The sequence below is a fragment of the Lynx rufus genome, unplaced genomic scaffold (assembly GCF_022079265.1).
Source record: "Lynx rufus isolate CCGP_SWC_20201006 ecotype Redwood Valley unplaced genomic scaffold, mLynRuf1.p SCAF_5, whole genome shotgun sequence".
Lineage (NCBI taxonomy): Eukaryota > Metazoa > Chordata > Mammalia > Carnivora > Felidae > Lynx > Lynx rufus.
Window position 1 is genome coordinate 16751431 of NW_025814867.1, and position 16849 is coordinate 16768279.

At 36.9% G+C, this 16849-nt stretch overlaps 1 protein-coding gene across 2 annotated transcripts in view; it reads left to right on the top strand.

Annotated features, from left to right (window-relative positions):
• TOP2B (DNA topoisomerase II beta) overlaps positions 1-16849 on the top strand; it is a 64796-nt gene that overhangs the window by 23995 nt on the left and 23952 nt on the right. For both annotated transcript variants that reach the window (XM_047100370.1, XM_047100371.1), the window contains exons 8-18: positions 2091-2264; positions 3888-3989; positions 4073-4210; positions 5835-5973; positions 6322-6479; positions 6730-6855; positions 12559-12669; positions 12751-12856; positions 14361-14470; positions 14818-14910; positions 15002-15116. In XM_047100370.1, the coding sequence (XP_046956326.1) occupies positions 2091-2264; positions 3888-3989; positions 4073-4210; positions 5835-5973; positions 6322-6479; positions 6730-6855; positions 12559-12669; positions 12751-12856; positions 14361-14470; positions 14818-14910; positions 15002-15116 (1372 nt within the window). The remainder of the gene's footprint in view (positions 1-2090; positions 2265-3887; positions 3990-4072; positions 4211-5834; positions 5974-6321; positions 6480-6729; positions 6856-12558; positions 12670-12750; positions 12857-14360; positions 14471-14817; positions 14911-15001; positions 15117-16849) is intronic.

Sequence of the window (16849 nt, forward strand, 5' to 3'; positions counted from 1 at the left end):
CATTTATTCCATTTCTAGTGCTCCTAATTGCTTGGTGTAGATTTTAGTTTCAGATCTTAATCATATTCCTTCTGCCTGAAGATCTCTAATTTCTTGTAGGTAGGTCTGGCAATAAATTCTCTTACTCTGTTTGAAAGAGTATTTTTCTTCACTTTCAAACGGTACGGAATTTCACTGGATATAGAAATAGGGGTTTATGATATTTTTCTTTCAATGTCATTCTGTTGTCTTCTTGTTTTGCATGGTTTCTGATAAGTCGGCTGTAGTTCTTATCCTTCTTCCTCTGTTGGCAAGGTGTTTATTTTTCCCTCTGGCTGACTTGAAGATTTCTCTCTCTCTCTCTCTCTCTCTCTCTCTCTCTCTCAATATGCTTAGGTGTTTATATGGGGGTTTCATTTTGTTTTTTTGATAACTATTTTTTTCATTCTGTTTTCTGAACGTCTTGGATCTGTTGTTGGGTGTCTGTCACTAATTTTGAAAAGATTTTGGCTATTATTTCTTCAAATATTTCTTTGCTATTCTGGTATTCCAGTTACACATATATTATACAGTTTGGTATTGTTCTAATCTCCTGCACGTTGTGCTCTACTGCAGCAAGTGTCCACCAGCATTCTCATTTAGTATTCTCCAGGCTCCGTCCTCCATAAAATAAACTTCTTTTTTTATCCTTAAATGAGATAGGGGTGGGCTGAGGAAGGGCTGGGTAGAATTATTTTATTCCTGCTATAGTAATATTTTAATACTCTCCAGCAGTATCCTTCCCCCCCCCTGCAAATTAAGGTGGTTCCCCCCCCCTCCACTTTTCTTTTCTGTGGATAGGATGGGGGTAAAGGAGACAGTTCTGGGTGAAATTCCCAGTGGTTGCTATTCTCTTCCCCCAACCAGCAGCACCATGGTGGGGAACTTTCTCTAGATTTTCTCTCACCTTCCCTGTGAGAACCTGCTGGGGTTTCTGGAGGAAAAGCCTGTAAGTGTAGGAACCCCTTATGATGACATCCTTCAAGTGCATCACACACCCATACTGTCCACATTTGTCTTACAACAGTTGGTCAAATTCGTCAATTTGTTTATGGTTCCTTTTCACTTCTATGACATTAGGTAGCTTCTGCCTCACTTAAGCAAATTGGTTAGTATTCTGTGTCTCTCTATAGATACCTGTTTCTCTTCAGACTCAGGATGGCCAGCTGTCCTATGAATTCAATTTTTTGACAGTTCTTGAAAAATCATTGTGTTGTCTGATTTTCTTGTAAGGGCAGACATTTCTTGTTTTTTAAAGAATTTTTTTTTTTTCAGTTTATTTTTGTTTTGAGAGCGAGAGAAAGTGTGAGCAAGCAGGGGCGGGGCAGGGAGAGAGAGAATCCCAGGCAGGCTTGGTGCTGTCAGTGCAGAGCCTGATGCGGGGCTCCATCTCAGAAACCTTGAGATGGGATGTGAGCTCCTGACCTGACCCGAGATCAAGAGTCAGATGCTTAACCGACTGAGCCCTCAGGCACTCCTCTTTATTTATTTATTTATTTTTTTAAGCCTTCTCTGTGTCTGAACTCAACTGGAAGTCTACTTTGTCATTTTAAAACTTAAACTTTTGAAAGATTTTATAATAATTCACCTGTCCAGCTGTTCCTTCATAACCTCTCCTTATCAAGTACATATGGAAATGGATTCCTTTTTAAAAAGGGTAGGGATCAAGGAATAGAGTGGGGGAAGTCATGAAGGTTTGGATCTGAAGAGTAAGAGCTGTTGTGATTGAGGGGAAATAAAAGTATAAGAATACCTGATGGCATTCACCTAGTTGAACTGCCAATTTTATTTTTATTTTTATTTTTTTTTAAATTTTTTTTTTCAACGTTTATTTATTTTGGGGACAGAGAGAGACAGAGCATGAACGGGGGAGGGGCAGAGAGAGAGGGAGACACAGAATCAGAAACAGGCTCCAGGCTCTGAGCCATCAGCCCAGAGCCCGACGCGGGGCTCGAACTCCCGGACCGCGAGATCGTGACCTGGCTGAAGTCGGACGCTTAACCGACTGCGCCACCCAGGCGCCCCTGAACTGCCAATTTTAAAATTGTTTATTTTTGTTCTCAAATGAATAGGTAAATGGGTTTCGCAGTTATGTAGATCTTTACGTGAAAGACAAATTGGACGAAACTGGAGTGGCCCTGAAAGTTATTCATGAACTTGCAAATGAAAGATGGGATGTTTGTCTCACGCTGAGTGAAAAGGGATTCCAGCAAATCAGCTTTGTAAATAGTATTGCGACAACAAAAGTAAGTATGCTAGTGCTGTGTTGCCACGTCAGTGGTAGAACAGTGCTTCATTAAAAACAACAAAATAAACAACAATAACAACAAAAAACCACAAATCTGCTTTTGTGAAATTAGAATTGGATTATGAAAACGAAAGCTTATTTTCTACGAAAATAGCTGTCTTATAATTTATTTAAACACCCACTGAACATTAAGTTTATATGTTGAGTATTTATGGTTGAATATATTTCATGAATTTAGAATGTTAACACATTCCTTATTCTGTGTTCCTAGTTTAGAATGTAAAAGAATAATAGAGGAATCTGTTTTGGGATCAGATTGTGGAACGTGTTATATGCCATTCTAAGGAGTTTGAACTGTCTTACGTAGACTTTTGGATTTCAAAAGCAAATGAAATTGTTCTCATCTAACAGCATTTGTCCATCGATCATAATAAAGTCTTAGGCAATACAAACATGTATCCTAGAATAATCTAAAGCAATGATTTGATTATTTGTCACTCTTGTTCAAGTTTTAACTTTTTTTGGTTAATATTCAGCGTTTATAATCTAGCATCACTTTCTCAAGTCAACACGTTTTGCATCAGTTATGGTGACATTTTGTCCTACGTAATAGATACCTAATATACAGTGGCATAAAGATGTAGAAGTTTTATTTTTCCTCATTCTTAGTTTTGTACTGTGACTCCACAGTATCATCAGGGACCAGGCTCTTCCTGACTTTCTTTTCTGCCACCCTTAGCATGTGGCTTTCCTTCTCATGCCTTTAAGATGCCTCAGTTCCAAGTTCTAGGGAGAGAGAAAGGGGCTGGGCAAATGCATATACCAACTAAATCTCTCCCTTTTTATGAGGAATACAGTAGTTTTCCTGGAAATCCCATCTGGTAGACCTCACGAACATCTCTGGCTAGAACTGGGTCAAGTGGCTGCCACTAGCTGCAAGGGAGTCTAGATTGGTTAATATTAAAAAAAATTTTTTTTAATGTTTATTCATTTTTGAGAGAGAGAGAGAGACAAAGTGTGAGCGGGGGGAGGGGTAGAGAAAGAGGGAGACAGAATCCGAAGCAGGCGCCAGGCTCTGAGCTGTCAGCACAGAGCCCGACGCGGGGCTCAAACCCATGAGCCGTGAGATCATAACTTGAGCTGAAATTGGACACTTAACCGACTGAGCCACCCAGGTGCCCCTAGATTGGTTAATATTTTCAATTGGACATGTTGCCAGGTAAAAGCAAATTTAGGTCTTTCAATAAAGGGGAGAATAGGCATTGGATAGACAACTGGCAATGGCTGTCACAGTCCCTAAATTTTAAATCTTGTGAGTGCTGTTACCACTGTCATGCCAGTATTCATTCTCACTTCCATGTTTTTTAATTCGATTGATTTTACTTTGTGTATAGTTTTATGCAGTTGATTAATTGGCCCTATAACCAAAAATACCTTATTTTTTAAATCCCCACTCTGTAATTCTGAGATTTATCCTATGCCTCTGCATAATTGGGTTTCTAATACTAATTCCACAAAGTTGTAAAGATTAAGTGCTGATTTGAGAACATAATGAATATGTAAGTATTTTGTTACCCTAACTATAGATGATTTTGGATTCTGTTTTTTTGTTCCTTTTTAGGGTGGACGTCATGTGGATTACGTAGTAGATCAAGTTGTTGGTAAACTGATTGAAGTAGTTAAGAAAAAGAACAAAGCTGGGGTATCAGTAAAACCATTTCAAGTAAGTAATGCTTTGTATAGTCTGTTGAATTGTTAAATAATACCAGTTCTGATGTTGACCTTTTTTGGGTATGTTTCCAACAGGTAAAAAACCATATATGGGTTTTTATTAATTGCCTTATCGAAAATCCAACTTTTGATTCTCAGACGAAAGAAAACATGACTCTGCAGCCCAAAAGTTTTGGGTCCAAATGCCAACTGTCAGAAAAATTTTTTAAAGCAGTGAGTAAAATTTGTATTATTTTTTCAGTGTGTTTTTATTGAAAGTTGATTTCGTTTTCTTGATTTATTTATTCTACTTGTGATTAGTTTCTCTCTTACACTAACTGTGGGCATAGGCACTTATACTGCAAACTAATGGCTTAATTCTGAAAACTACTAAGGATAGACTTTGTTTTATAAAACATTGGATTGTTTTGCCAAGAATAAAATAAGGGAATCCCGTAACTAATTGTGTTTTAGCTTTTTATTGGTCATTATCCAGCCCGATTTTCCTCTGACAAATGTTGATAGGTCCTTATAGGACTTCTGCTTTCATCTTTTCTACTCCTTTCAATTTCATCTGCTGATTTTTACCTTTATATAGTTTTTTTAAAAAATTGTGGTAACCTATGCATAATATAAAATTTACCATATTCTACATATTTTATAATTTGATTTTACTTTGTACATATTTAGACTGCTTAACTTTCTGAAACTAGGTGAGAGTACAAATGAATAATGTTAGATTTTTAACTGATCCTTGTAGCTGTTAATAATTTCTCAAAATCTGTTGTATATCGGTAAGATTTATTTCACTTCCTTTGTTTGGCAGTACCATCAGTAAATATATATTAAAGAAGCATGTGTGAAGTACCTTTAAATATATTTGCACTAGGAATATAAAGATGAATAAATCACAGCCCTTCCTCTTTTGAAGTTTATAGTTTGGTGGGGGAGTGCTGTGTAATTGCCATAGAAATAACGTATCACATTCTGGTATGGGAAATTCAAAGGTAGGCTCTCACAAACAAAAACAAAAATTGTTTTTCAGGTTCTAGCGTAAAGTCTATAGAAATAGTATTTTTGGATCTAATAATGAATTCTGAATACAAAGGACCCTGCATTAATGCTTCTGCAAATTTCTGCCCTTATGACATTCATGATGAAGTGATTTGATTTTAGATTTTAGATTTTTTCATTTTGAGAGGATTAAGTTTAGATTTGGCAACATAGTCCATATCTCAGACATTCCAGAAATCTATTTCATACACCTGAAACAAACTTTTTAGGATAATGAAAAATAAATACCTCCAACTTGGAGATTCTTTACTTTTTTCTTTTTGTGTTAACATCTCGTCACACGTTGACTCCCTGCGTGGTGACACACAATATATAATGTTGGAGTCCTGTTGCCAAACTTGTTTAAAGCATAAGGACTATTCATGAGTTCTTGAATTCATCTAATGTTTCCTATGTATTAATAGTTTTTGTCATAGTGAATTCAAGATTTGTATTTTTGAAGGATATGAGAAATGTCAGTGTATAGAATTTCCCAGCTACTAAATTTATGGTGGATCAGGTTTTACTTGTTAATTTAACAAAATTAACTTGTATCAAAAGCTGTGTGTGTTTCTCATGGAGTTTATTATAATAGAGTTTTTTTCATATTTAGGAAAGTTCTTTATTCATGTTTTTGTTTCTGTACAATAGGCTATTGTATATAGCTGCCTGAGTTAGCTTTACTGAGAGTAAAATTTGCTAGTATGTATCATTATTATCATTAGGCCATATAACTGCACAGATTCCAAGTATTACATTAATTTTAGCTAAGTGTATGAACTTCTGGCTTATTCTTTGTTTTTAGGCCTCTAACTGTGGCATTGTAGAAAGTATTCTGAACTGGGTGAAATTTAAGGCTCAGACTCAGCTGAACAAGAAGTGTTCATCAGTAAAGTATAGTAAAATCAAAGGTATTCCCAAGCTGGATGATGCTAATGATGCTGGTAAGGTTCATATTTTTTTTCAAGATTTTGATTTAAATTTTTATTTATCCAATTATAGAAAGTATTCATTTTCCACATGTAGTTAGACTATATGATTTTATGTTCAGAATATAATTTTACTTCATTAAAATTGTCACATGCATCACATCAATTTCCTCAAGATAGGAATTCAATAATAAAATATTCTTAATATTTTAACTATACTATTAGTATTTAAAGTCTACTATTGTATCATGTTACTCTTACAGTCTTACTGTCATCACTGTGATTATGAATTTTTCTGGCTTCATTTTTCTCACTGGTAAAATTGAGGAATTTGGAGTATATGTCGTTTTTAATACCTCTCAGGTGGCAAACATTCCCTGGAGTGTACATTGATACTAACAGAGGGAGACTCTGCCAAGTCGCTGGCTGTGTCTGGATTAGGTGTGATCGGGCGAGACAGATACGGAGTCTTTCCACTTAGGGGAAAAATTCTTAACGTCCGAGAAGCTTCCCATAAACAGGTATCTCTCTCTTTCTTGCATATATCTCCACATATATATGATATCTTAATACTTTATTAAAATTGCTGAATTTTTAAATGTAAATTCAGACTCACTTTTTATGTATTTCAACACTTTTTTAAAAAAAAGATTTTGTAATCTCTACAAACTTAGAACCCTAAGATCAACAGTCACATGCTCTAGTGACTGGGCCAGTTAGGCGGCCTTCAACACTTTTAACATACTCTGAATTCTTTTTCTTTTTGCACAGATCATGGAAAATGCAGAAATAAACAATATTATCAAAATAGTTGGTCTACAATACAAGAAAAGTTATGATGATGCAGAATCTCTGAAAACTTTACGCTATGGGAAGATTATGATTATGACTGATCAGGTTGGTTTAAAGGTTGCCACATATTTAAAACGTACATCTTTTTGAGTGCCCTTTTGATATTTGTTTCATGAGACTTACTTCAAGAAAGTAAAAGTGAAAACGATTGTACGTCAAAGGGGGGGAGAAAACATTTAATGGTACTGCTTGTGTGAAACACATTTTACATTTCTGATTTATTTGGAAAGTGGTGTTTTTGGTTATTTTAAAAATGTTTTTAAATGCACTAAGTATGAGAAGAGTAGAACACATTGTAGTAGTATTATGGGGTTGAAGCCTACCTAAAAGTTGAGTGGAAATGGTGAGATTTATAAGCAAGAAAGATTAATCAATACAGTAATTTTTTCAAGATTTTATTTAAATTCTAGTTAACATATATTGTAGTGTTGGTTTCAGGAGTAGAATTTAGTGATTCATCACTCACATATGATATGCAGTGCTCATCCTAGCGGGTGCCCTCCTTAATGCCCATCGCCCATTTAGCCCATCCCCCGTCCAACTTCCCTCCAGCAAGCCTCAGTCTGTTCTCTACAGTTGAGAGTTTCTTATGGTTTGCCTCCCTCTATTTTTTATTTCCCTTCCATCCGCATATGAGTGAAATCATATGGTATTTGTCTTTCTCTGACTGACTTATTTTGCTTAGGATAATACACTCTAGCTCCATCCACGTTGTTGCAAATGGCAAGATTTCATTCTTTTGGATGGCTGAGTAATATTCCGGTGTGTGTGTGTGTGTGTGTGTGTGTATACACACACACACACACACCACATCTTCTTTATCCATTCATCAGTGGATGGACATTTGGCCTCTTTCCATAACTTGGCTATTGTTGATAATGCTGTTTTAAACTTCAGGATGCATATTCCCCTTCATATCACTATTTTTATATCCTTTGGATAAATACCTAGTAGTGCAATTGCTGGGTCATTGGCTAGTTCTATTTTTAAATTTTTTTTTTTCCAACGTTTTTATTTATTTTTGGGACAGAGAGAGACAGAGCATGAACGGGGGAGGGGCAGAGAGAGAGGGAGACACAGAATCGGAAACAGGCTCCAGGCTCTGAGCCATCAGCCCAGAGCCTGACGCAGGGCTCAAACTCACGGACTGCGAGATTGTGACCTGGCTGAAGTTGGACGCTTAACCGACTGCGCCACCCAGGCGCCCCGGCTAGTTCTATTTTTAACGAACCTCCATACCGTTTTCCAGAGTGGCTGTACCAGTGTGCATTCCCACCAACAGTGTAAGAGGATTCCCCTTTCTCTGCATCCTCACCAACATCTGTTGTTTACCGTGCTGTTAATTTTAGCTGTTATCACTGGTGTGAGGTTGTATCTCATTGTGGTTTTGATTTGTATTTCCCTGATGAACAGTGATGTTGAGCCTCTTTTCATGTGTCTGTTTCTATGTCATTCATTTCTGTTCAAAGCTTTATTATTTCCCTTCTGCTGGCTTTAGGCTTCACTTGCTTTTCCTTTTCTAGCTCTTTTAGGTATGAGGTTAGTTTGTGTATTTGAGACTTTTTTTGCTTCTCGAGTTAGGCCTATATTGCTACATATTCTATATTGCTATATACTTCCTTCTTAGGACCGGTTTTGCTGCATTCTAAACACTGTCGTGTTTTCATCTTCTTTTGTTTCCATGTGTTCTTTTATTTCTTCTTTAAAGTCCTGGTTAATCCATTCATATTTGAATAGGATGTTCTTTAACGCCCATGTATTTGTGGTCTTTCCAATTTTTTCTTGTGGTTGACTTCAAGTTTCATAGAGTTGTGGTCTGAAAATAATCATGGTATGATCTCAGTCTTTTTGTACTGGTCGAGACCTGATTTGTTACCTAGTGTGTGATCTCTTCTGGAGAATGTTACGTGTGCACTGGAAAAGAATGTGTATTCTGCTTTAGGATGACATGTTCTGAATATATCTGTTATGTCCATCCAGTCTAGTGTGTCATTCAAAGCTGTTGTTGCCTTGTTGATTTTCTTTGTCCTTTGCTGTAAGTAGGGGTTTAGCATCCTCTAGTATTATTGTATTGTTATCAATGAGTTTCTTTATGTATGTTGTTAATTGATTTATATATTGGGGTGCTCCAAGTTGGGGGTATAAATATTTACAGTTGTTAGATCTTCCTGTTGGATAGATCCCTTTATTATTATATAGTGCTCTTTTTCATCTCTTGTTAGTCTTTAGATTAAAATCTAGTTTGTCTGATATAAGTATGGCTACTCCAGTTTTCTTTTGACGTCCATTAGCATGATAGATGGTTCTCCATCCCCATACTTTGAGTCTGGAAGTGTCTTGGTTCCAAAATGGGTCTCTTATAGGCAGCATGTAGATGGGGTCTTGTTTTTTATCCATTCTGACACCCTGTTTCTTTTGATTGGAGTATTTAGTCTATTTACATTCAGGGTGGTTATTGATCAGTATGAAGTTAGTGCTATTGTATTACCTATAAAGTTGTTGTTTCTGGAGATTTTCCCTGTTCCTTTGTAGTTTTTGTTTCTTTTGGTCTTTCTTTCCCACTCAGAGTCCCCTTTAATATTTCTTGCAGGGTTGGTTTAGTGGTCGCAAACTCTAATTTTTGCTTAGGAGACTCTTTATCTCTCCTTCTATTCTGAATGACAGCCTTGCTGGATAAAGTATTCTTGGCTGAGTATTTTTCCCATTCAGCACGTTGAATATCTCATGCCACTCCCTTCTGGCCTGCCAAGTTTCTGGTGGAGACATCTGCTGCTAACCTTATTTGTCTTCCCTTGTAGGTTAGGGATTTCTTTTCCCTTGCTGATTTCAGGATTCTTTCTTTATCTCTTCTGTATTTTGCAAATTTTACCATCATATGTTTTGGTGTTGGCCTGCTTTTTTGATTTTCATGGGAGTTCTCTGTGCCTCCTGGATTTGGATGTCTGTTTCTTTCCCCAGATTAGGGAACTTTTCACCTATAATTTGCTCAAATAAACCTTCTGCTCCATTTCCCTTCTCTTCTTCTGGAACTGCTGTGATGTGAATGTTATTACTCTTTATGGAGTTGCTGAGTTCCCCTAAGTTTACATTCGTAATCCAGTATTTTTCTTCTTTTTCAGATTCATTATTTTCCATGATTTTATTTTTTATATCACCTATTCATTTCTGTGCTACTTCCATCCTTGTGATTATATCCAGTCAGTTTTGCATCTTGGCTATAGCATTTTTAATTTCAGATCAACTAGTTTTTAGGTCTTTTATCTTTGTGATAAGGGACTCCTTGGTGTCTTCTCTGCTTTTCTCAAGCCCAGCTGGTATCCTTACAATTGTTTTAAATTCTGCTTCAGGCATCTTACTTATATTTGTTTTGATTATTCCCTGGCCCCGATCCCTTCTTTCTTTCGGGATGAATTCCTTTGTCTTGGCATTTTGTTTAGGTCTCTGTCTTCTGTGTGTTAGGAAAACCTGTTATGATTCCTGGCCCTGAGAGTAATGGCTGTTTTAAGAAGAACTCATCTATTGTCCAGGGCCTGGTGCTTCAGGAAGTGTTTCTGATGTATGTTGTATGCACTTGGCTGTTGTGTTTTGGCTGTTCTTTCCCTTAGGTCAATCGGCTGCAGAGTTTCTCCTTGCCCGCAGTGGGAACTGTTTGGACCTTGTCCCGTGTGTGGCGAATTTTAACTAAGTGTGTTTTGGTCTATTTGTTAAAACAAGCTAGATCCTATTTCCCTTAGAGCTGAAGCTTTGCAGCACTCTATGGTCAGTAGACTTGGTGTGTGCAGTGTGGGGGGTGGTGGTGGTGGTGTGCTGGTCTCCTAGGGGAGGGGCCCACTGTGCTCCTTCTCTGACTCTCCGGCACACTGCCCTAGTGAAAAAGTACCTGCAGAGCACAGAGGGGCGGAGCTTGGTGTAGACATCTCAAGCCTCCATTGTGGGCACTGTGCTGCTCACTGAATTTCATCAGTGCTGATGGGTGGGGACAAAAGGACCTCTCTGTTAGCACCAGCATCCAGGTTAGCTGCCCTCAGCAGGTTACTCTGCTCCTGTGCTAATGAACAGGGCAGCTCAGTGGCACCTGCCGACTCTTGTCCTCTGAGAGGCAGTGCCTCCTCTCCCAAATGCACTCCAAGAAGAGGAACTGTCTCTCCCAGTGCAATGCAGAGGATCCACAGACTTCGCTGTTCGCTCCCGACTTCTCCACAGCAGTACTGCTGTGTCTGCCAGGCTCCACCCTGGAGAAAGCACAGATTTCTAGAAATTCAGACTTTGGGCTCTGTTGCTTGTAAAAACTTGCGATTATCAGCCTCTCTCATTTTCTCAGTCAGTGGTTTTGGGGAAGTGCTTTTTCTTGTGCAGCCCCATGTGCTGTGTGCTCACGAGCTCTCGCTCGCTTGAGCTCTCTCTCTCCTGTGCATGCATGCTCTTTCTCTTTCTCTCACCCTACCCCGCTCCTTTCTCCATGATCAGGGCTTCCTCCCCTCTGCAGCACCCGCGATTCTTTTCTCCCCCAAATCACGTCTCTGCACCTCCTACCTTTCATGATGTGGACTCTTTTCTCCCTTTAGTTGTGCAGTTTGTTTTCTCAGTCCTCAGATTGATTTCTTGGGTGTTTAGAATGATTTGATATTTATCTGTGTTTGAGGGAGAGATAAGCATAGGATCCCCCTACTACTCTGCCATCTTAACCACTTAGGATATTGGTCAGTATTTGTATATGATGATATAATTTGGGATGTGCAAAAAGTAGGACTCGAATAGTAAAATGGCAATAATTAGGAATGAACCAGAAAATTGAAAAGGAAGAATTTCATATGCATCCAACTGCATGTCTCAGGTACTGTAATTAAAAACATTTGTAGAGAAAATCTTCCACTGAAAAAGCTGCTGTATAGTTTTAAGCAAAAATTTGGCTGTTTTTATATCAAGAGAATACTTATGAATACCTGTACTCCGTGGATTACTACACTTTATGTATTTCCATCCTTAAATCATTATTTTAGTGAAATCTATATAAGATACAGGAGTGCTGATGCATAGAAGCACTTGTACCCCAGTGTTTATAGCGGCACTTTCAACAATGGCCAAATTATGGGAAGAGCCTAAATGTCCATCAACTGATGAATGGATAAAGAAGTTGTGGTTTATATATACAATGGAATACTACTTGGCAATGAGAAAGAATGAAATATGGCCTTTTGTAGCAACATGGATGGAACTGGAGAGTGTTATGCTAAGTGAAATAAATCGTACAGAGAAAGACAGATACTATATATTTTCACTCTTATGTGGATCTTGAGAAACTTCACAGAAGACCATGGGGGAGGGCAAGGGGAAAAAAAAGTTACAGAGAGTGAAGGAGGCAAACCATAAGAGACTCTTAAAAAACTGAGAATAAACTGAGGGTTGATGGGGGGGTGGGAGGGAGGGGAAAGTGGGTGATGGGCATTGAAAAAAAAATAAAACACTTAAGAATAATTACCCCCCCCAAATCTATATAAAACATGTAACGGTAGTATATTTTGTAATGACAAGAAGATTTAGTGTATAACTAGCCATATTCATTATTTGAATTTTAAGAAAATATTTACTGTGATGATCTAAAGGGTAATTTTTACTGTTTTGTAAAATGCAGTTCCAAAATTTGAATGGAATTTTACCTGTGTTGCATTCATACCTTTGAAAATTTGATTATATAAGTAATTTTATTTCATAAAATTATTATAGCACTCTGTACTAACATTTATTTAGGATCAAGATGGTTCTCACATAAAAGGCCTGCTTATTAATTTCATCCATCACAATTGGCCATCACTTTTGAAGCATGGTTTTCTTGAAGAGTTCATTACTCCTATTGTAAAGGTACTATTTACATTAATATATTTTTATACTGTTGTCTTAAAGAATAGCAGAAAACTAATTTTTTTATTTTATTAATTTAAGGCTAGCAAAAATAAGCAGGAACTTTCCTTCTATAGTATTCCTGAATTTGACGAGTGGAAAAAACATATAGAAAACCAGAAAGCCTGGAAAATAAAGTACTACAAAGGTTTGTATTTTAAAATACTTATTTGTGATGTTACTGACATAAATATGTTTTGAGATCATTATAAAATAATTTGAAAATTTGTTTTAGACCACAAAAATAGCTGTTGCTGATTTTAAAAGAATTATTTTGGAAAATTTTGTAGAAGTAGAGAGGGTGGTATGATGGGCTTCCCATGCACTTTAACAGTCACCATCCCATTGCCAATCCTGTTTATCAAAACTCTTCTCACCTTCCCATTAATTTGAAATAACTTCCAGACGTTCTATTATTTCCATAATACTTTATTTATTTAAAAAAATTTTTTTAAGTTTATTTTGAGAGAGAGAGCAGAGGAGGGGCAGAGAGAGTGAGGGAGGGAGAGAGAGAAAATCACAGGCATGCTCCATGCTGTCAGAGCGCATCCCGATGTGGGGCTTGAACTCACGAACCGTGAGATCATGACCTGAGCCGAGACCAAGAGTCAGACGCTTAACCGACTGAGCCACCCAGGCGCCCCTCCATAATACTTTAGTATGTGTCTCTAAAAGAATGTTTTAAAAATGTCCCTAATTTCATTATCATACCTTTCTTTAATAACCTTACATATTCAGTTGGTGTTAAAATTCTCCTAATTATTAAAAGAATTATTTTTGAGTTAGGATCCAGTCAAGGTCCACAGGTTGCATTTGGTTTGATAAATCTGTTAACTCTTAATTTATTGCTTCTCTTTTCATTTTTTTTCCTTGCAGTTCATTTGTTCAAAAGGTCAGATTGTCCTGTATAATTTTCTGCATTCTGAATTTTGATGATTATCATTGTAATTTCATTAAATATATAGTATGTTCCTTTGTCCCTTATTTTCTGTTTAAAAAATTGGTAGTTAAGTCAGAGGCTTTATATAGATTTGGATTAGATTTATGTGGCAAAAACATTTAATAGGTGACTTTGCGTATTTATGTCAAGAGGCCTGTAATATCTGAGTTTTCTTTAAGATTGACCCATTGCTACAGGTGTTGCCAGCTTGATCTATCAGCTTTTAACCTAATAGGTTTAAACAACTGTTAATGTTCACAATTCATGTAAATTTTTTTAGCTTTATTGAAGAATAATTGACAAATAAAATTATACATATTTAAAATGTACAACATGATGACTTGATATATATATTGGAAAATGATTACCACAGTCAATGTATCTATTACCTCACATAGTTAATTTTTTCTGTTTATAGAGGGAACATTTAAGATCTATTCTCTCAGTAATTTTCAAGTATACAATATAGTATTATTAAGTATAGGCACCATGCTATACATTAAATCCCCAGAATTTATTCACCTTATAACAAAAAGTTTGTATTCTTTGATTGAACTTTCCCCATATGCCCCTCTCCCCAGCCCCTGGCAAATACCATTTTGTTCTCTTTCTGTGAGTTCAACTTTTTTAGATTCTACATATGAATGAGATCATATAGTATTTGTTGTTCTCTGTCTGGATTATTTTCAACTTTATTTTTTAAATTGTGCAGGTTTGGGTACCAGCACAGCTAAAGAAGCAAAGGAATATTTTGCTGATATGGAAAGGCACCGCATCTTGTTTAGATATGCTGGCCCTGAAGATGATGCTGCCATTACTTTGGTAATCAAGTTAATTAAAAATTTTTTTCCTAATATCCATGTCTCTACCTGCCATACCTTTCTTTCTAGTCTTGGTTTTCTGTGATAAGTCTCTTTTGAACTCGAATGCCCAAACTAGTTAATCTTAGTGTTTCTTTAGCCCAGTCTCACACACAAATTAAGCTGTGCTTTCAGAGTTCTTTAATTGAAAGACTTCTGTTCAAGTATATCTTGGACAGAAGCATATTTAAAAAAAACCCCTTAATTTCTGAGCAATTAATAATTAGTTATTTGCCATTATAAATTTTAATGGTATAATGAAATTCATTTAATCTTTAATATTTTAAATTGTTACCTGGAATCTTTCAGGCATTCAGTAAGAAGAAGATTGATGACAGAAAAGAATGGTTAACAAATTTTATGGAAGATCGGAGACAGCGTAGGTTACATGGCTTACCAGAGGTTAGTCATAAAGAGTGGTGGTCTGGGGGAAGAAAGAAACTAAAAGTCATGCAGGACTAATGACTGTGTTGCTGTGTAACTTTTTTCTTAGCAATTTTTGTATGGTACAGCAACAAAGCATTTGACTTACAATGATTTCATCAACAAAGAATTGATTCTCTTCTCAAACTCAGACAATGAAAGATCTATACCATCTCTTGTTGATGGTAAGTAGCTTTTGTTTGAAAATCTTTCTCACTTTTGTATGTAGTTATCGAGTATATTCTTAATATCATGTATTCTAAGCCATTCTTATAATGAATTTTAAAATTCTGAATTTGTTTTTGAGATCTTTTGGTAGGACTGAAATCTTTTATAGTCCTTGATTCTTTAGAATCTTTTAAACTCTTTTTAAAAAGTTTTTTAGGAAAATTAGGGCAAAGTTTTGAAAGTTTTAACTCCAGTTGATTGCAGACTTTTTTTTCTTTTTTTTAAATTTTTAAATGTTTATTTATTTTTGAGACAGGGAGAGACAGCATGAATGGGGGAGGGTCAGAGATAGAGGGAGACACAGAATCTGAAACAGGCTCCAGGCTCTGAGCTGTCAGCACGGAGCCTGACGCGGGGCTCAAACTCACGGACTGTGAGATCATGACCTGAGCCGAAATCGGACGCCTAACCGACTGAGCCACCCAGGCGCCCCAGATTGCAGACTTTTAAAAATAAAAAGTAAAATCAGATTTTGATAAATTCTAAAATATTTAACTAGACTAATTTTAAAAAACGCTTCTTGGGGCGCCTGGGTGGCTCTGTCGGTTGGGGGTCCGACTTCGGCTCAGGTCATGATCTCTCAGTCCGTGAGTTCGAGCCCTGCATCAGGCTCCATGCTGACAGCTCAGAGCCTGGAGCCTGTTTCAGATTCTGTGTCTCCTTCTCTCTGACCCTCCCCCATTCATGCTCTGTCTCAAAAATGAATAAACGTTAAAAAAAAATGCTTCTTTATTTATTTTGAGAGAGAGGAGGGGAGAATCCCAAGCAGGCTCTGTGCTGTCAGCGTAGAGCCTGATGCTGGGCTCAATGTCACGACCATGAGATCATGACCTGAGCTAAAGTCAAGAGTTAGACACTTAACCTACTGAGCCACCCAGGCACCCCCTGAGACTAAATTTTAAAAACACCTTTATACCTCAGTACCCAAAAACTAACGCCAAAAAGTCTTTAGAAACTGGCACCCAGTAGTTAGAGCAGATTTTTGTCTTCTATCTAGAAACATTTAATTTTCATTTTATAACTTTTAGCAAGTTGATCTTTGTGTTCCTTGGGTTTTCAGCTAATAGCAGATGGTTTTACCCATCCATGTAATTCAGTTTTAAGTTACATCCCTTCTGTGAAGTCTTCTCTAACAACTGCAGTCCAAGTTGGTTTCAGATGCCTAAACTTTTATTCCATTATTGTGTGCCTGTTATTTTACTTGTGTCAATTTTGCCTCCTCAGTTAGATTATAAAATTCTCAAGGAAAGTGGCCATATTTTGTCATCCTCTTGTTTCTACCTGCTCTGGGTCCACAATGATGATGATAGCTAGCCTATACTGAAAAGCTTATTACTATGCTCACTGATCTAGAGCAAGAAGAATGATAAGGAAGCAGAATACTTTGCTTGCCTTATCTCATGTAATCCTTATGATCACTCTGTTAGGAAGGTAATTATTTCTGTTACACTGATGAGAACACTGAGGCTTACTGGTTTAGTAATTTGCAAAAAGTCAAATGGTAAACGGACAAGTTGAGAAGAGTATACAGATTAGTGGGATTCTAAAGCCTGCATTCTTAACTGCCATAACACATCTCTTCTTTATAAGGGTTTCTGATTTGGGATACTCTAATAATACACTTTTCAAGATCATTGATGGTTTGTTGCTACTTTAGTTACAACTGACATTTGGGTGTATGGATGTTTGG